The sequence below is a fragment of the Erythrolamprus reginae genome, chromosome Z (assembly GCF_031021105.1).
Source record: "Erythrolamprus reginae isolate rEryReg1 chromosome Z, rEryReg1.hap1, whole genome shotgun sequence".
Lineage (NCBI taxonomy): Eukaryota > Metazoa > Chordata > Lepidosauria > Squamata > Dipsadidae > Erythrolamprus > Erythrolamprus reginae.
The window spans coordinates 6724573-6738920 of NC_091963.1; the positions used below are offsets into that span (position 1 = coordinate 6724573).

General features: G+C 42.1%; 1 protein-coding gene across 3 annotated transcripts in view; it reads left to right on the top strand.

The window, feature by feature from the left end:
* OXSR1 (oxidative stress responsive kinase 1) overlaps positions 1 to 14348 on the top strand; it is a 113059-nt gene that overhangs the window by 93771 nt on the left and 4940 nt on the right. For all 3 annotated transcript variants that reach the window (XR_011560554.1, XR_011560555.1, XM_070766888.1), the window contains exons 14-17: positions 4404 to 4468; positions 6955 to 7007; positions 10606 to 10674; positions 10873 to 10937. Coding sequence is in view for 1 of the 3 variants with exons in the window: in XM_070766888.1 (XP_070622989.1) it covers positions 4404 to 4468; positions 6955 to 7007; positions 10606 to 10674; positions 10873 to 10937 (252 nt within the window). In the remaining 2 variants the exon portion in view is untranslated. The remainder of the gene's footprint in view (positions 1 to 4403; positions 4469 to 6954; positions 7008 to 10605; positions 10675 to 10872; positions 10938 to 14348) is intronic.

A 14348-nucleotide genomic window follows, 5' to 3' on the forward strand; every position in this document is an offset into this window, starting at 1 on the left:
CTCTAAACAAACTGGTAATTTGTACAAGTCCCTTATCAGTTCTGTGATACTTAGCTTGCAGCTGTGAGGCAATTCACAGTCCTTCTTCTTTCACAAAGTGAAACACACTTTGCCCTGGTTTAGTTTCAAAGCGGGGAAAAATCAGCACACAAAAGGTCAAAGTCAGTAAAGCAGTCACGAAACACAACGATCAGATAATCCTCCGCAATGGCCAAACCCACAGGCTGCTATTTATAGCAGCCTCACTAATTACCACAGCCCCACCCAACCACAGGTGGCCTCATTTTCTTTGATAATAATCTCTCAGTTGTTGTTGCCTATGCATCGCTCTCCGCATGCGTGGCTGTATCATTAACTCTTGTTCCGAATCCAAGGAGGAGCTAGATAATTGATCTCCTTCTGAGCTGTCTGCCACACTCTCCTCCTCCCTGTCACTCATGTCTTCTTGGTCAGAGGAGCCTTCATCGGCAGATTCCACCAGGGGCAAAACAGGCCTGCAGCATGTGGATGTCTCCCCCACATCCACAGTCCTTGGGGCAGGAGCTTGGCCAGAGCTAACCACAACACTGTGCAGCCGTGCTACTTTCTTTTCACTTTGAGTGGGCCTTATGAAGGATCTGTTAAAAACCAAAATTAATAAAAAGAACATATCGAAGTCCTTTCTGTGCCAAAGGTTAGAATGTGTCAAATCACACACTGCAACCGAAGGATAGAATAAATAAATCCCATGTGTTAATAGGACGTCAGGGTCAAAATCCAGGCAAGTTGAGAGTGACCCAAGAAAATTCCCTTCCTGAATATTCTTCCAAATTTTATGGATTGACCAGATGCTGGACAAAATATACTGCTCAAAAAAATTAAAGGGAACACTCAAAATAACACATCCTAGATCCGAATGAATGAAATATTCTCATTGAATATTTCATTTGCACAACTATTCCATTTGCACGACAGAATGGGAAATTGATTGTCAGTCAGTGTTGCTTCCTAAGTGGACAGTTTGATTTCATGGAAGTTTGATTTACCTGGAGTTATATTCTGTTGTTTAAATGTTCCCTTTATTTTTTTGAGCAGTGTATGTTAAAAATATTAAAACCCAGAAAGTTTTCATTTGGGGTCCAATTGAGAAACACCTCAATTTATTTATTTCTCAGCCTGCCTTTGAAATGATCAGCTCTTCAGTTTTTTGAGAAGGTAAATATATGATTACAGGTAATTTTTGACTATTTCAAAGTTACAATGACACTGAAAAAAGTGACTTATGAACAGTTTTTCACACTTACTACCATTGGAGCAGCCTCACGGTCACATGGCCAAAATTCAGACGTTTAGAAAATAACATGTACTTTATGACAATTATACTTTCATGGGAGTATCATTCTCAACCTTCCCAGCTGTTCTGCGGGGCTCTCTGGTAGAATCTTCCCAAAAATTCACAGGTACAAATTTCAGACACACACACGTTTGAAAATTCAAAACAATGTTCTTTATAATGAAAAGTCACTTAAACCAAGCCCTCTTTTGGTATAGTAAAGAGCACTCGTCTCCAAACAAACTGGTAATTTATACAAGTCCCTTATCAGTTCTGTGATACTTCGCTTGCAGCTGTGGGGCAATTCACAGTCCTTCTTCTTTCACAAAGTGAAACACACTTTGCTCTGGTTTAGTTTCAAAGCGGGGAAAAATCAGCACACAAAAAGTCCAAGTCAGTAAAGCAGTCACGAAACACAACGATCAGATAATCCTCCACAATGGCCAAACCCACAGGCTGCTATTTATAGCAGCCTCACTAATTACCACAGCCCCAGCCAACCACAGGTGGCCTCATTTTCTTTGATAATAATCTCTCAGTTGTTGCTGCCTATGCATCGCTCTCCGCATGCGTGGCTGTATCATTAACTCTTGTTCTGAATCCAAGGAGGAGCTAGATAATTGATCTCCTTCTGAGCTGTCTGCCACACTCTCCTCCTCCCTGTCACTCATGTCTTCTTGGTCAGAGGAGCCTTCATCAGCAGATTCCACCAGGAGCAAAAGAGGCCTGCGGCATGTGGATGCCTCCCCCACATCCACAGTCCTTGGGGCAGGAGCTGGGCCAGAGCTGGGCCACAACACCAGCCGGCTTCCAACAAGCAAAGTTTAGGTTTAGGAACTCCCAACAGACTCTGGGCAGTGTACAATAATAAAAGTATACAACAATTGAAAGCCCAACAATCAATAAAAGCAATCAATAAAAAACACTCATCACTTCTGTACCGGAGCAGAGTGCTGTAGCTCAGCACCCCGAGGCCTGCCGGCAAAGCTATGTTTTTAAGGTTTTCCAGAAGGCCAGGAGGGTGGGGGCAGTACAGATCTCCAGGGGCAGTTGGTTCCTGAGCAAAGGGGCTGCCACAGAGAAGGCCCTGGCCCACGGCCCCACCAGTCGGCACTGTTTGGCTGACGGGACCAGAAGAAGGCGGACCCTGTGGACTCTAATCGGCCCCTGGGAATTATGGGGCAGAAGACGGTCCCGTAAATAATCTGGTCCTAAGCCATATAGGGCTTTATATGTGATAACCAACACATTAAATTGTATCCGGAGATCCAATGGTAGCCAGTGCAGCTTGCGGAGTGTCGGAGTTACAGCGGGTGGACATAAAAATGGAAACACCTTGCAGCTCTTCCGTGGAATCCAGATTTGTGAAGCTCCCTTCGAACAGTTTTTGTGGAAACTGGGTTCTATACGTGTGTATTGAGCTCTGCAGTGATTTTAGGAGCTTCTGTCTTGCGATCCGCTCTAACAATTCACTTTAGAGTCCGACGGTCTCTCTCAAACTACTTCGACTTTTGACCAGACCTGGGCTTGGCTGAGGACGTTTTCCCTTCTCTTTCAAAAGCAGTCATTACTTTTGAGACATGACCTCTTGAAATGCCAAACATTCGGGCACTTTCTGTTACACTCGCACCTGCCATTCGAGCACCAACAATTTGGCCTCTTTGAAAGTCTGAGAGGTCTGCCATTCCTAGAAGGTTATAACCAACTTCCTTAAATTTCTGTTTTAAAAAAAGGTAGTTTAAAAAGATATCAAATAACAGAATTAATTTAAAAAAAACCACATAAAAATATGTCAAGTTTTGATTGATTTGAACATGTTCAAACATTATGATGCCAAAAATTCAAGTGTTTCAATTTTTTGACCACCCGGTATGAGGGTGTACCTAGGTACTCCCACAACAGCTCATGCAGCTGCAATCTGGACAAGTTTAAATTTCTGGACGTTCTTTAAGGATAGCCCCATGTAGAGCACATTGCAGTAGTCGAGCCATGAGGTGACATTTCATTCATTTCATTTCATTTTATTGGATTTGTATGCCGCCCCTCTCCGTAGACTCGGGGCGGCTAACAACAGTGGTAAAAACAACATGCGACAATCCAATACTAAAGTAGCTAAAAACCTTTATTTTAAAACCAATCATACATACAAACGTATCATACATAAATTGTAGAAGCCTAGGGGGAAAGAATATCTTAATTCCCCCATGCCTGACGACAGGTGGGTTTTAAGAAGCTTACGAAAGGCAAGGAGGGTGGGGGGGATATTCTAATCTCTGGGGGGAGTTGGTTCCAGAGGGCCGGGGCCGCCACAGAGAAGGCTTTTCCCCTGGGTCCTGCCAAACAACATTGTTTAGTTGACAGGACCCGGAGAAGGCCCACTCTGTGGGACCTAATTGGTCGCTGGGATTCGTGCGGCGACAAGGGCATGAGTGACTGTGAGAAGAGACTCCCTATCCAAATACCAGTCAGGCCTGTGTGAAAGTCCCCCTAGTCACAGCCAAGAGATGTTATTCTAATCTCAGCTGTGGGTCTAGGACAGTGATGGCGAACCTATGGCACGGGTGCCACAGGTGGCACACAGAGCCATATCTGCCAGCACGTGAGCCATTGCTCTAGCTCAGCTCCAGCACGCATGTGTGCGCCGGCCAGCTGAAAAACGGGCCTACTGGGCCCACCAGAAGTTGGGAAACAAGCTGTTTCTGGCCTCCAGAGAGCCTCCTGGAAGGGGCAATGGAGGCAATTTTCGCCCTTCCCGGGCACTGAATTATGGGTGTGGGCACTCATGCAGGCGAGACAGTATACGCGCATGCACTTTCGGGAAGGTTCACAAGGGAAAAAAGTTTCACCATCACTGGTCTAGGAGGACCCACAGTCAATGAGGAAAGCCAAATATGTTGAATAATTACATGATCCAATAAACTGCAACATTCACTTAACAACTTTAGCAAAAAAAAAAAGTCATAAAGTCAGGACCAAATCTCTTAACAATTGTCTTGCTCAGCAATGGAATTTTTAGGTTCCATTGTTGTAGTCATAAGTTGAAAGTCTTTTCCATGGATTTTTTTTAAATTTCCCTTTTGTCTTTGATAAGGCACCTCCTGCACCTACAGCACAAGAAGAGCCCAAAATCCCAATAAGTCTTGTTCTACGATTAAGGTAAGCGGTCTGGGTATGGAAGAAAGTTATACTGCTCTAGGGGCAGGGATGCTGGACCTGGAATGGAAAGATCCAGGTTCGTCTGCTGATGTTACCCATTCAATCATGTCTAATTTTTGGCAATTCAATGGGCCCGTCCCTCCTCATCTTCCAATCTTTCACTATTTCTTTGAGTTGTCCTGTGTTCTAGATGGTGCCCAGCCACCATGTTCTTGGGATGTCTGGTTTCCTTTTACCGCTAACCCTTCCAAATATAATCGTTTTCTCCAGTGAATTCCCCTGAATGACAGGGCCAAAGCAAGTGAGACCCTGTTTTGTGATTTTTCCTTCCAATGACTATGTCTGGTCATTGGACTTGCTTGTTAGCTCCTTTGCTGTCCAAGGAATGTGCAGCACCACAGCTCAGACGAGTCTATTTTCTTTCTGTCTTAATTTTTTGAGGTCCAACTTTCATAACCACGGGAGGAAGCTCTTATCCTCCCTGTACCATACAAGCTCATTGGGTGACTCGGGACCAGGTGCCTCTTTCTTACTGGGGATTTCTTTTTTTAAAAAATCAACCCTATCTTTTCCTTTGGGGAAAGGAATCCTCAATCTGAGTATTGTATTGGCAGTTCTGTGTTAGCAAAAACTTCAGAAGAGAAGGATTTAGGGGTAGTGATTTCTGACAGTCTCAAAAATGGGTGAGCAGTGCGGTCAGGCGGTAGGGAAAGCAAGTAGGATGCTTGGCTGCATTGCTAGAGGTATAACAAGCAGGAGGAGGGAGATTGTGATCCCACTGTATAGAGCACTGGTGAGACCACATTTGGAATGCTGTGTTCAGTTCTGGAGACCTCACCTACAAAAAGATACTGACAAAATTGAACGGGTCCAAAGACGGGCTACAAGAATGGTGGAAGGTCTTAAGCATAAAACGTATCAGGAAAGACTTCATGAACTCAATTTGTATAGTCCGGAGGACAGAAGGAAAAGGGGGGACATGATCGAAACATTTAAATATGTTAAAGGGTTGTATAAAGTTCAGGAGAGAAGTGTTTTTAATAGGAAAGTGAACACAAGAACAAGGGGACACAATCTGAAGTTAGTTGGGGGGGAAATCGGAAGCAATGTGAGAAAATATTTTACTAAAAGAGTAGTAGATGCTTGGAACAAACTTCCAGCAGACGTGGTTGGTAAATCCACAGGAACTGAATTTAAACATGCCTGGGATAAACATAGATCCATTCTAAGATAAAATACAGGAAATAGTATAAGGGCAGACTAGATGGACCAGGAGGTCTTTTTCTGCCGTCAGCCTTCTATGTTTCTATGTTTCTATCTACCAGTCTGTGCTGGACCAGTGACCATCACAGACCGATCCGATGCTTTGAATTAATATGTTCTATTGATATTACATCATGTGCTATGGATTTACAGCATTCTGATTCTCGATAAAATGTCTAGCACCCAAAATATCTCCTGTGTGAATTCTAAGCCCAAAATAGGATTCCTTGTATTATGTGGTTTCATTATTTATTTATTTAATTCAATTTGTATGCTGCCCAATTCCCTAGGACAGTGATGGCGAACCTATGGCACGGGTGACACAGGTGGCACGCGGAGCCATGTCTGCTGACACGCGAGCCGTTGCCCTAGCTCAGCTCCAGCGTGCATGTGTGTGCCGGCCAGCTGATTTTGGGCTCACACAGAGGCTCTGGGAGGCCGTTTTTGGCTTCCAGAGAGCCTCTGAAGGGATGGGGGAGGGCGTTTTTACCCTCCCCCAGCTCCAGGGAAACCTTTGGAGCCTGGGGAGGGCGAAACATGAGCCTACTGGGCCTACCAGAAGTTGGGAAGGAGGCCGTTTCCGGCTTCCAGAGGGCCTCCGGGGGTCAGGGGAAGCTCTTTTCACCCTCCCCAGGCATTGAATTATGGGTGTGGGCACTCGCGCATGTGTGACAGCCTGCGTGTACGCTCTTTCAGCACCCGAGGAAAACAAGGTTTGCAAGGGTTGGACTTGATGACTCACATGGTCCCTTCCAACTCTAACAATGAATGAATGAATCAATCAATCAATCAATCAATCAATCAATCAATCAATCAGTCAGTCACTGCCCTAGGGACTTTTATGAGCTTATTATAAGCTCAGGGTACAACTAAATGTCTTGTGTCTCTGAATTCCTTGCTAGGGGGAACAGTTAGCCTTTCCACTGCTGTCATTCATCCGGGACCCCAAATTGTCGGTAGTCCTTGACTTATGACCACAATTCAACCCAAAATTCCTGCTGCTAAATGAGTTGCCGAGTGAAGTTTGAGGACTACGTATTGTGTAGGTTTAGGAGAGTTTGGACTGGATAACATTAATTGTAGGCTGTTCCTCAGATATTGGTTCAGTAGGCCTGTCTCAGTAATAAACCGGGTTTTGTATTCCTTGCAGGATGTGATTTAATGTTCGTCTGTAACACAGCTCATCTGATAAAATCTAACTGTGTCTCTCTCCACCCTTGCAGGAATTCAAAAAAGGAGCTGAATGACATCCGATTTGAATTCACACCTGGAAGAGGTGAGAGGGATGAGAAAGACTGTCTTTTGCAACCTGTTGGTGACAGTGTCTTGTTTGGGGGTCCCGTGCTGACTGGGTGGGCGAGGGTGGGGTACATGCCAAATATCCCACTTGAAAAGAGCTTCCCTGAAAGACCATGCCAGAATACCACACCAGAATACCTCCGGGACTGCCTTCTGCCGCACGAATCCCAGCGACCAGTTAGGTCTCACAGAGTTGGCCTTCTCCAGGTCCTGTCGATTAAACAATGCCGTTTGTCGGGACGCAGGGGAAGAGCCTTCTCTGTGGTGGCCCCGGCCCTCTGGAACCAACTCCCCCCAGATATCAGAGTTGCCCCCATCCTCCTTGCCTTTCGTAAGCTCCTCAAAACCCACCTCTGTCATCAGGCATGGGGGAATTGAGATATTCCCTTCCCCATGGCTTATAAAAAATTTATGCATGGTATGTCTTTTTATTATTATTATTTATTATTATTATTTATTGGATTTGTATGCCGCCCCTCTCCGCAGACTCGGTGCGGCTAACAACAGAATAAAAACAGCATGTAAATCCAATACAAAACAGCTAAAAAACCCTTAATTCTAAAACCAAACATACATACAAACAAACAAACAAACATATCATGCATAAATTGTAAAGGCTTAGGGGGAAAGAATATCTCAGTTCCCCCATGCCTGACGGCAGAGGTGGGTTTTTAGGAGCTTGCGATGTCTGTATGTATGATTGGTCTCTTAAATTGGGGTTTCTTTTAAAATTAACTTAAATATCAGATTTGTTTATATTGTTTTATTACTGTTGTTAGCCGCCCCGAAACTGCGGAGAGGGGCGGCATACAAATTTGATAGATAAATGAATGAATGAATGAATGTCCCCATGTTAGAGCAGATAAGGAAATGTCCTAGATTTTCTGAAAAATGAATCCATGGGATCTACTGAGGGATCTTTTCAGGATACAAGCTCCCATAATGTTTGAAAGGTGGACTGAAAGCAAGAATAAATCAGCTTGTACATACATTTCATAACAAAGACAGGCACTAAAATCTGTGCCTTTGATTTGGGATTTAATCTGAACGTGCAACTTCTCAGATGCCTCTTGTCTTCCAGATGTATACTCAATCTGTATAGTCTGGAGGACAGAAGGAAAAGAGGGGACACGATAGAAACATTTAAATATGTCAAAGGTCCAGGAGGGAAGTGTTTTTAATAGGAAAGTGAACACAAGAACAAGGGGGCACAATCTGAGGTTAGTTGGGGGAAAGATCAAAAGCAACATGAGAAAATATTATTTTACTGAAAGAGTAGTAGATCCTTGGAACAAACTTCCAGCAGACGTGGTTGGTAAATCCACAGTAACTGAATTTAAACATGCCTGGGATAAACATATATCCATCCTAAAATAAAATAAAGGAAATAGTATAAGGGCAGACTAGATGGACCATGAGGTCTTTTTCTGCCATCAATCTTCTATGTTTCTATGTCTTACTTGTATGGCCATTTCCCATCTTGGCTGAGGATTATGGGAATTATAGATGGGGAAGTGTTTAACTCAAACTGCGAATATTACCTGGTGCTGTGTAGCATCACCTTGCCTTTCCAATTAATTAGTCCCAGCTCAATCTCCCATGAAATACTGCAAACCTTTGCAGTGATTTTGTTGAAAAGAATATTTTCTTGCTTCCTGCTACAAGATGTCTGAAGCAGATTATAATAAAATAAAGGCAAAGTAATATACAATAATATAGGCAGTCCTCATTCAGTGTCATTGTAAGTTTGAACAGCCGCTGAATAAGTAGTCATTAAGACACAATCTGAGGTTAGTCGGGAGAAAGATCAGAAGCAACGTGAGTAAATATTATTTTACTGAAAGAGTAGTAGATGCTTGGAACAAACTTCCAGCAGACATGGTTGGTAAATTCACAGGAACCGAATTTAAATATGCCTGGGATAAACATAGATCTATCCTAAGATAAAATACAGGAAATGGTATAAGGGCAGACTAGATGGACCAGGAGGTCTATTTCTGCCGTCAATCTTCTATGTTTCTAAGACTGTTTGTTCAACCAACTGTTTAAGTTTATAACGAGGCTGAATAAAGTATGGAAGGAGCAGAGCAGCCTATAAATTAAATTAAAATGATGATGATGATGATGATGATAATATTTATTGCCGGTCCCCAAAATTGCTACCAATCATGTGACCTTGTAGTCACATGATTGTGATTTGGGTACAATTAAAAGTCAACAAAGGTCACAGGAGAGGGTCGGCATACAAATCCAATAAATAAAAAATAAAAATAAAAAATAGTTCCATTCTGCCGCCACATTGCTCAGCAACAGAATTGCAGTTTCAATTACCTTCATTAAACAAGGACTGTAGGTAATCCCTGACAACCATAACTGGACCTAAAATTCCTGATGCTAAGCATGGCAATTGTTAAGTGAGTTTTGCCCAGTTTTATTACTTTTTTTGCTACAATTCTTAAGGAAATTACCACCACCACCACCACCACCCAATTTACTTTGCTTGTTGAAGCTAGCTGGAAAGGTCACAAAAGGTGATCACATGACGCTGGGACAGTGTGACCATCATAAATACATACCAGTTGCCAAGCATCTGAATGTTGCTCACATGACCATGGGAATTCTTCATCGGTCATATATTCAAAGACTGGTCAGAAGTCCCCTTTTTCAACGCCATTACACTTTCGAACAGTCACTAAGTCGAAGACTACCAGTAAAACCAAAAAATAGTTAGAATCAGATACAGTGATACCTCGTCTTACAAACTTAATTGGTTCCGGGACGAGGTTCTTAAGGTGAAAAGATTGTAAGATGAAACAATGTTTCCCATAGGAATCAATGGAAAAGCGATGAATGCGTCCAAGCCCAAAATTCACTCCTTTTGCCAACCGGAGCGCCCGTTTTTGCGCTGCTGGGATTCTCCTGAGGCTCCCCTCCATGGGAAACCCCACCTCTGGACTTCTGTGTTTTTGCGATGCTGCAGGGGAATCCCAGCAGGGGAATTCCAGCATCACAAAAACGAGCGCTACGCTGGCAACGGAAGTCCGGAGGTGGGGGTTCCCAGCGAAGGGAGCATCAATGAAATCGCAGCATCGCAAAAACACCGAAGTCCTCGAAACCCCACCTCCGGACCTCTGTGTTTTTGCAATGCTGTGATTTCACTGAGGCTCCCCTCACTGGGAAACCCCACCTCCGGACTTCCATTACCAGCGAAGCACCCATTTTTGCGTTGCTGGGATTCCCCTGCAGCATCACAAAAACACGGAAGTCCAGAGGTGGTGTTTCCCATGGAGGGGAGCCTCAGGGGAATCCCAGCAGTGCAAAAATGGGTGCTTCACTGGCAATAGAAGTCCAGAGGCGGGGCATCCCAGCAGCGGCGGTCAGTTTGTAAGGTGAAAATAGTTTGTAAGAAGAAGCAAAAAAATCTTAAACCCCGGGTTTATATCTCGAAAAGTTTGTATGACGAGGTGTTTGTAAGACGAGGTATCACTGTACTTCCAATGCATAAATGCTGAAATCAAAGACAGCTTTGATTTATCTATAAAATAAAGACTTTTTCTTAATTATGGTCTTTCCAGACACTGCAGATGGAGTATCGCAAGAACTCATCTCGGCTGGACTTGTGGATGGCAGAGATTTGGTCATAGGTAATGCAACTCATACTGGGAAAAAAAATTACTTATGTTTTCAGCCCTGTGCCAGTTTCTGTTACTTTATTTTGCTTGCATACATATCAGGACAAACTGACCTTCCTTTTGCCTGCATATTCTTGCCTGGTACTGGAGGGAAATTTGTGCATAAAGCTTTGATGTCCAGCACTGAGTGTGTCTTTCCTATTGTTTCAGTTGCTGCGAACTTGCAAAAAATTGTGGAAGAGCCTCAGACGAACCGATCGGTCACTTTCAAGCTGGTATTTATTTATTTTTTCCCCCTTATTATTCAAATCTTTCTAAAAAGTTGCTTCCGCTCTCAGCCTCTTTTGGGCGAAGGCTGCGTTTATTCAGCTCAGGGGAAAAAAAAAAAATGTTTGGCCTCTGCAAATATTAAACACCGGATTAAAGCTGGTTTATTTCCGGATATCAAATGTGCTTGGATTTAGTTGAGTGCCAGACATGTTTTTATATCTTTTTGTTGAGCTGGTTATTGTTTCTAGCTTTGTAAATGTAGATCAGCTTTCCTTTATTGGATGCTTTTCAGATTTGTGGACTTAATGCCCTGGGATATTTCCAGAATACCTCTGGAACCGCCTTCTGCCACACGAATCCCAGCAGCCGATAAGGTTCCACAGAGTTGGCCTTCTCTGGGTCCCGTCGACCAAACAATGTAGCTTGGCGGGCCCCAGGGGAAGAGCCTTCTCTGTGGCGGCCCCGGCCCTCTGGAATCAACTCCCCCCGGAGATTAGAACGGACCACACCCTCCTTGTCTTTTGCAAATTACTCAAGACCCACCTTTATCGCCAGGCATGGGGGAACTAAGACATCTCCCCCAGGCTTTTATATTTTATGTTTGGTATGTATGTGCTGTATGGTTTTTAATTGTTGGGGTTTTATATATGTTTTTTAATATTGGATTTGTTCTATTGCCTTTTTATTACTGTTGTGAGCCGCCCCAAGTCTTCGGAGAGGGGCGGCATACAAATCTAATAAATAATAATAATAATAATAATAATAATAATAATAATAATAAGCCGGGGTGGCGCAGCAGGTAGAGTGCTGTACTGCAGGCCACTGAAGCTGACTGTAGATCTGAAGGTCAGCGGTTCAAATCTCATCACCGGCTCAAGGTTGACTCAGCCTTCCATCCTTCCAAGGTGGGTCAAATGAGGACCCGGATTGTGGGGGCAATTTGCTGGCTCTGTTAAAAAAGTGCTATTGCTAACATGTTGTAAGCCGCCCTGAGTCTAAGGAGAAGGGCAGCATAAAAATTGAACAAATAAATAAATAAATAAGTATATATATAAATAAATAAATAAATAAATAAATTTATTATTATTATTATTATTATTATTATTATTATTATTATTATTATTATTATTATTATTATTTCAACCACCATTGTCACTGCTGGGGATTCAGTTTGCTGAAGTCCGCAGATCTGTATAGTACCCAAGATGGAGAAAACAGAATAACAGAGTTGGACGGAACTTTGGAGGTCTTTTGGTCCAATCTCCTGCTCAGAATAGGAGACCTTGCACCATTAAGGACAGGGGGATGTCCAATTTCTCCTTGAAAACTTCCCGTGATGGAATTCCCCACAAGTTGTGGAAACAAGCCACTCCACTGATTAATTGTTCTCATTGTTTCTCCTTAGTTCTGTTGCTTCTCTCTTTGATTGGTTTCCTTCCATTGCTTCTTGTCCAGACTTCAGTTGCTTTGAAGAATAAGTCACTTTCCTTTTCTTTGTGGTAGCCCCTCCAACTGTACTCTCATGTCTCCCCTAGTCCTTTTTTTTCATTAAGTTAGGCAAACATGCCCAATTTCTGCAATCACTGTTCATAGTTTTCGGAGAGGGGCGGCATATAAATCCAATAAATCGTGAAACTTGAAACATATGTTTTAGCCTCTAGTTCCCCAATCATCTCGGTTGCTTTTCTCTATCCTAGTTTCAACATGTTTTTTATCTCATGGTGACCAAAAATGGATGCAGTATTCCAGGTGTGATCTTAAAACACGGTATAAATTGGTGCTAGCACTTCATGGGATCTTGATTCTATCCCTCTGTTAATGCAGCCTAGGACTGCCTTGGCTTTTTTGACAACTGCTGCACATGGCTGGTTCCTATTTAAGCAATTGTCCACTTAAGACCCCTGTAGACCTTTTGAAAAAAAGTAGTTATCGTGGAATCAAAACGAACATGGCAAAAATGGCATGAATGGGTTCAAAAGAGAATATAGAAATAATACATGGCGAAGCAACAGTACAATTGAAACAAACTACAGTTACCTTGTAAATATTTTTATTTACCATTTAGGAAATGTAATAAATATTAGAAAATAAATGTATAATGTTCAATGTATACAATGGAATGTAATAGGTAAAAAAGAAAAAAAAATTACTAAAACACACTAACAAAGATGGTTTATGATCTGTAAAATGGAATAAATTGTGATTTGAACTATTTGTGAAAATTCAATAAAGAAAAAAAAAGTAAAGTTATTAAATATTAGCCCCTCTACTATTGCTGTGCTAAGTCTCTTCTAGCTAATCACCACTGACAAAAGGAAACTGCTGTCTTCTTTTGAAGCGTACTATAGGCAGTCCTCACTTAATGGCCACCCTTGGGACCAGAATCTCCATCATTTAAGTGATGATGTCATTAAGTGCAATGTCACATGATTGCATTACTTAATGGTGTCAGTTTTGTTAAGTGTTAAAGAGTATGCAGAGTGATCTCTGAGTAATCAAAGATACAAATACACAGAGGAAACGTGGAGGTGTAGAAGATATCCAGCTGATAGCCAGAGATGTGAGTAACAGTTCAGTAATGCTATTCACAAACAGTAAGTGTATAGAATATTGTTTACTTTGGCAAATATCTTAGTCAAGGACAATCCTAGTCATAAACCAATAAAGCAATCAATACATACGCAAGTCTAAAAGCCTTACATACATAAACCATCATTTGAACACACAGTTCTCACAACAGCAGTCACCGAGACAATACAGAAATAGCAATGAATAGCAGAGAGAGCATAGGAATTTTGGGCTCAAGTTGTGGTCATAAGCTAATGAATACCTGTAGTCAATACAGTCTTGCAAACCTGTTTGCTTGCCATCCTATCAACCGCTCCAAACTTGACTGTAAAAAATATGACTTTAGCAACCGAGTTGTCGAAGCGTGGAACTCATTACCGGACTCCGTGGTGTCAACCCCTAACCCCCAACATTTTTCCCTTAGACTATCCACGACTGACCTCTCCAGGTTCCTTAGAGGTCAGTAAGGGGCGAGCATAAGTGCATCAGTGTGCCTTCCGTCCCCTGCCCAATTGACTCTCCTATATTTTATATATCTTTTCTCCCATTCATATATCCTTTCCTCTACTCTTCATTGACGTATTCTATTCTCATATCTTTTCTTCTATCCTTTCCCTGATATTTACTACTACATGTTTTTATTCTCTTTAACTTTCAATTTGTATTGGGCAAAATAAATAAGTAAATAAATAAATAAATCCTTACCTCCCTTTATCTTTGTGAGAACTAGAGCAAGATCTTTTATTTATTTATTTATTTATTTATTTATTTATTTATTTATTTATTTATTTATTTTGTCCAATACACAATGAGAGTTTTAGTGGGTATATATACACATAGTATGTATA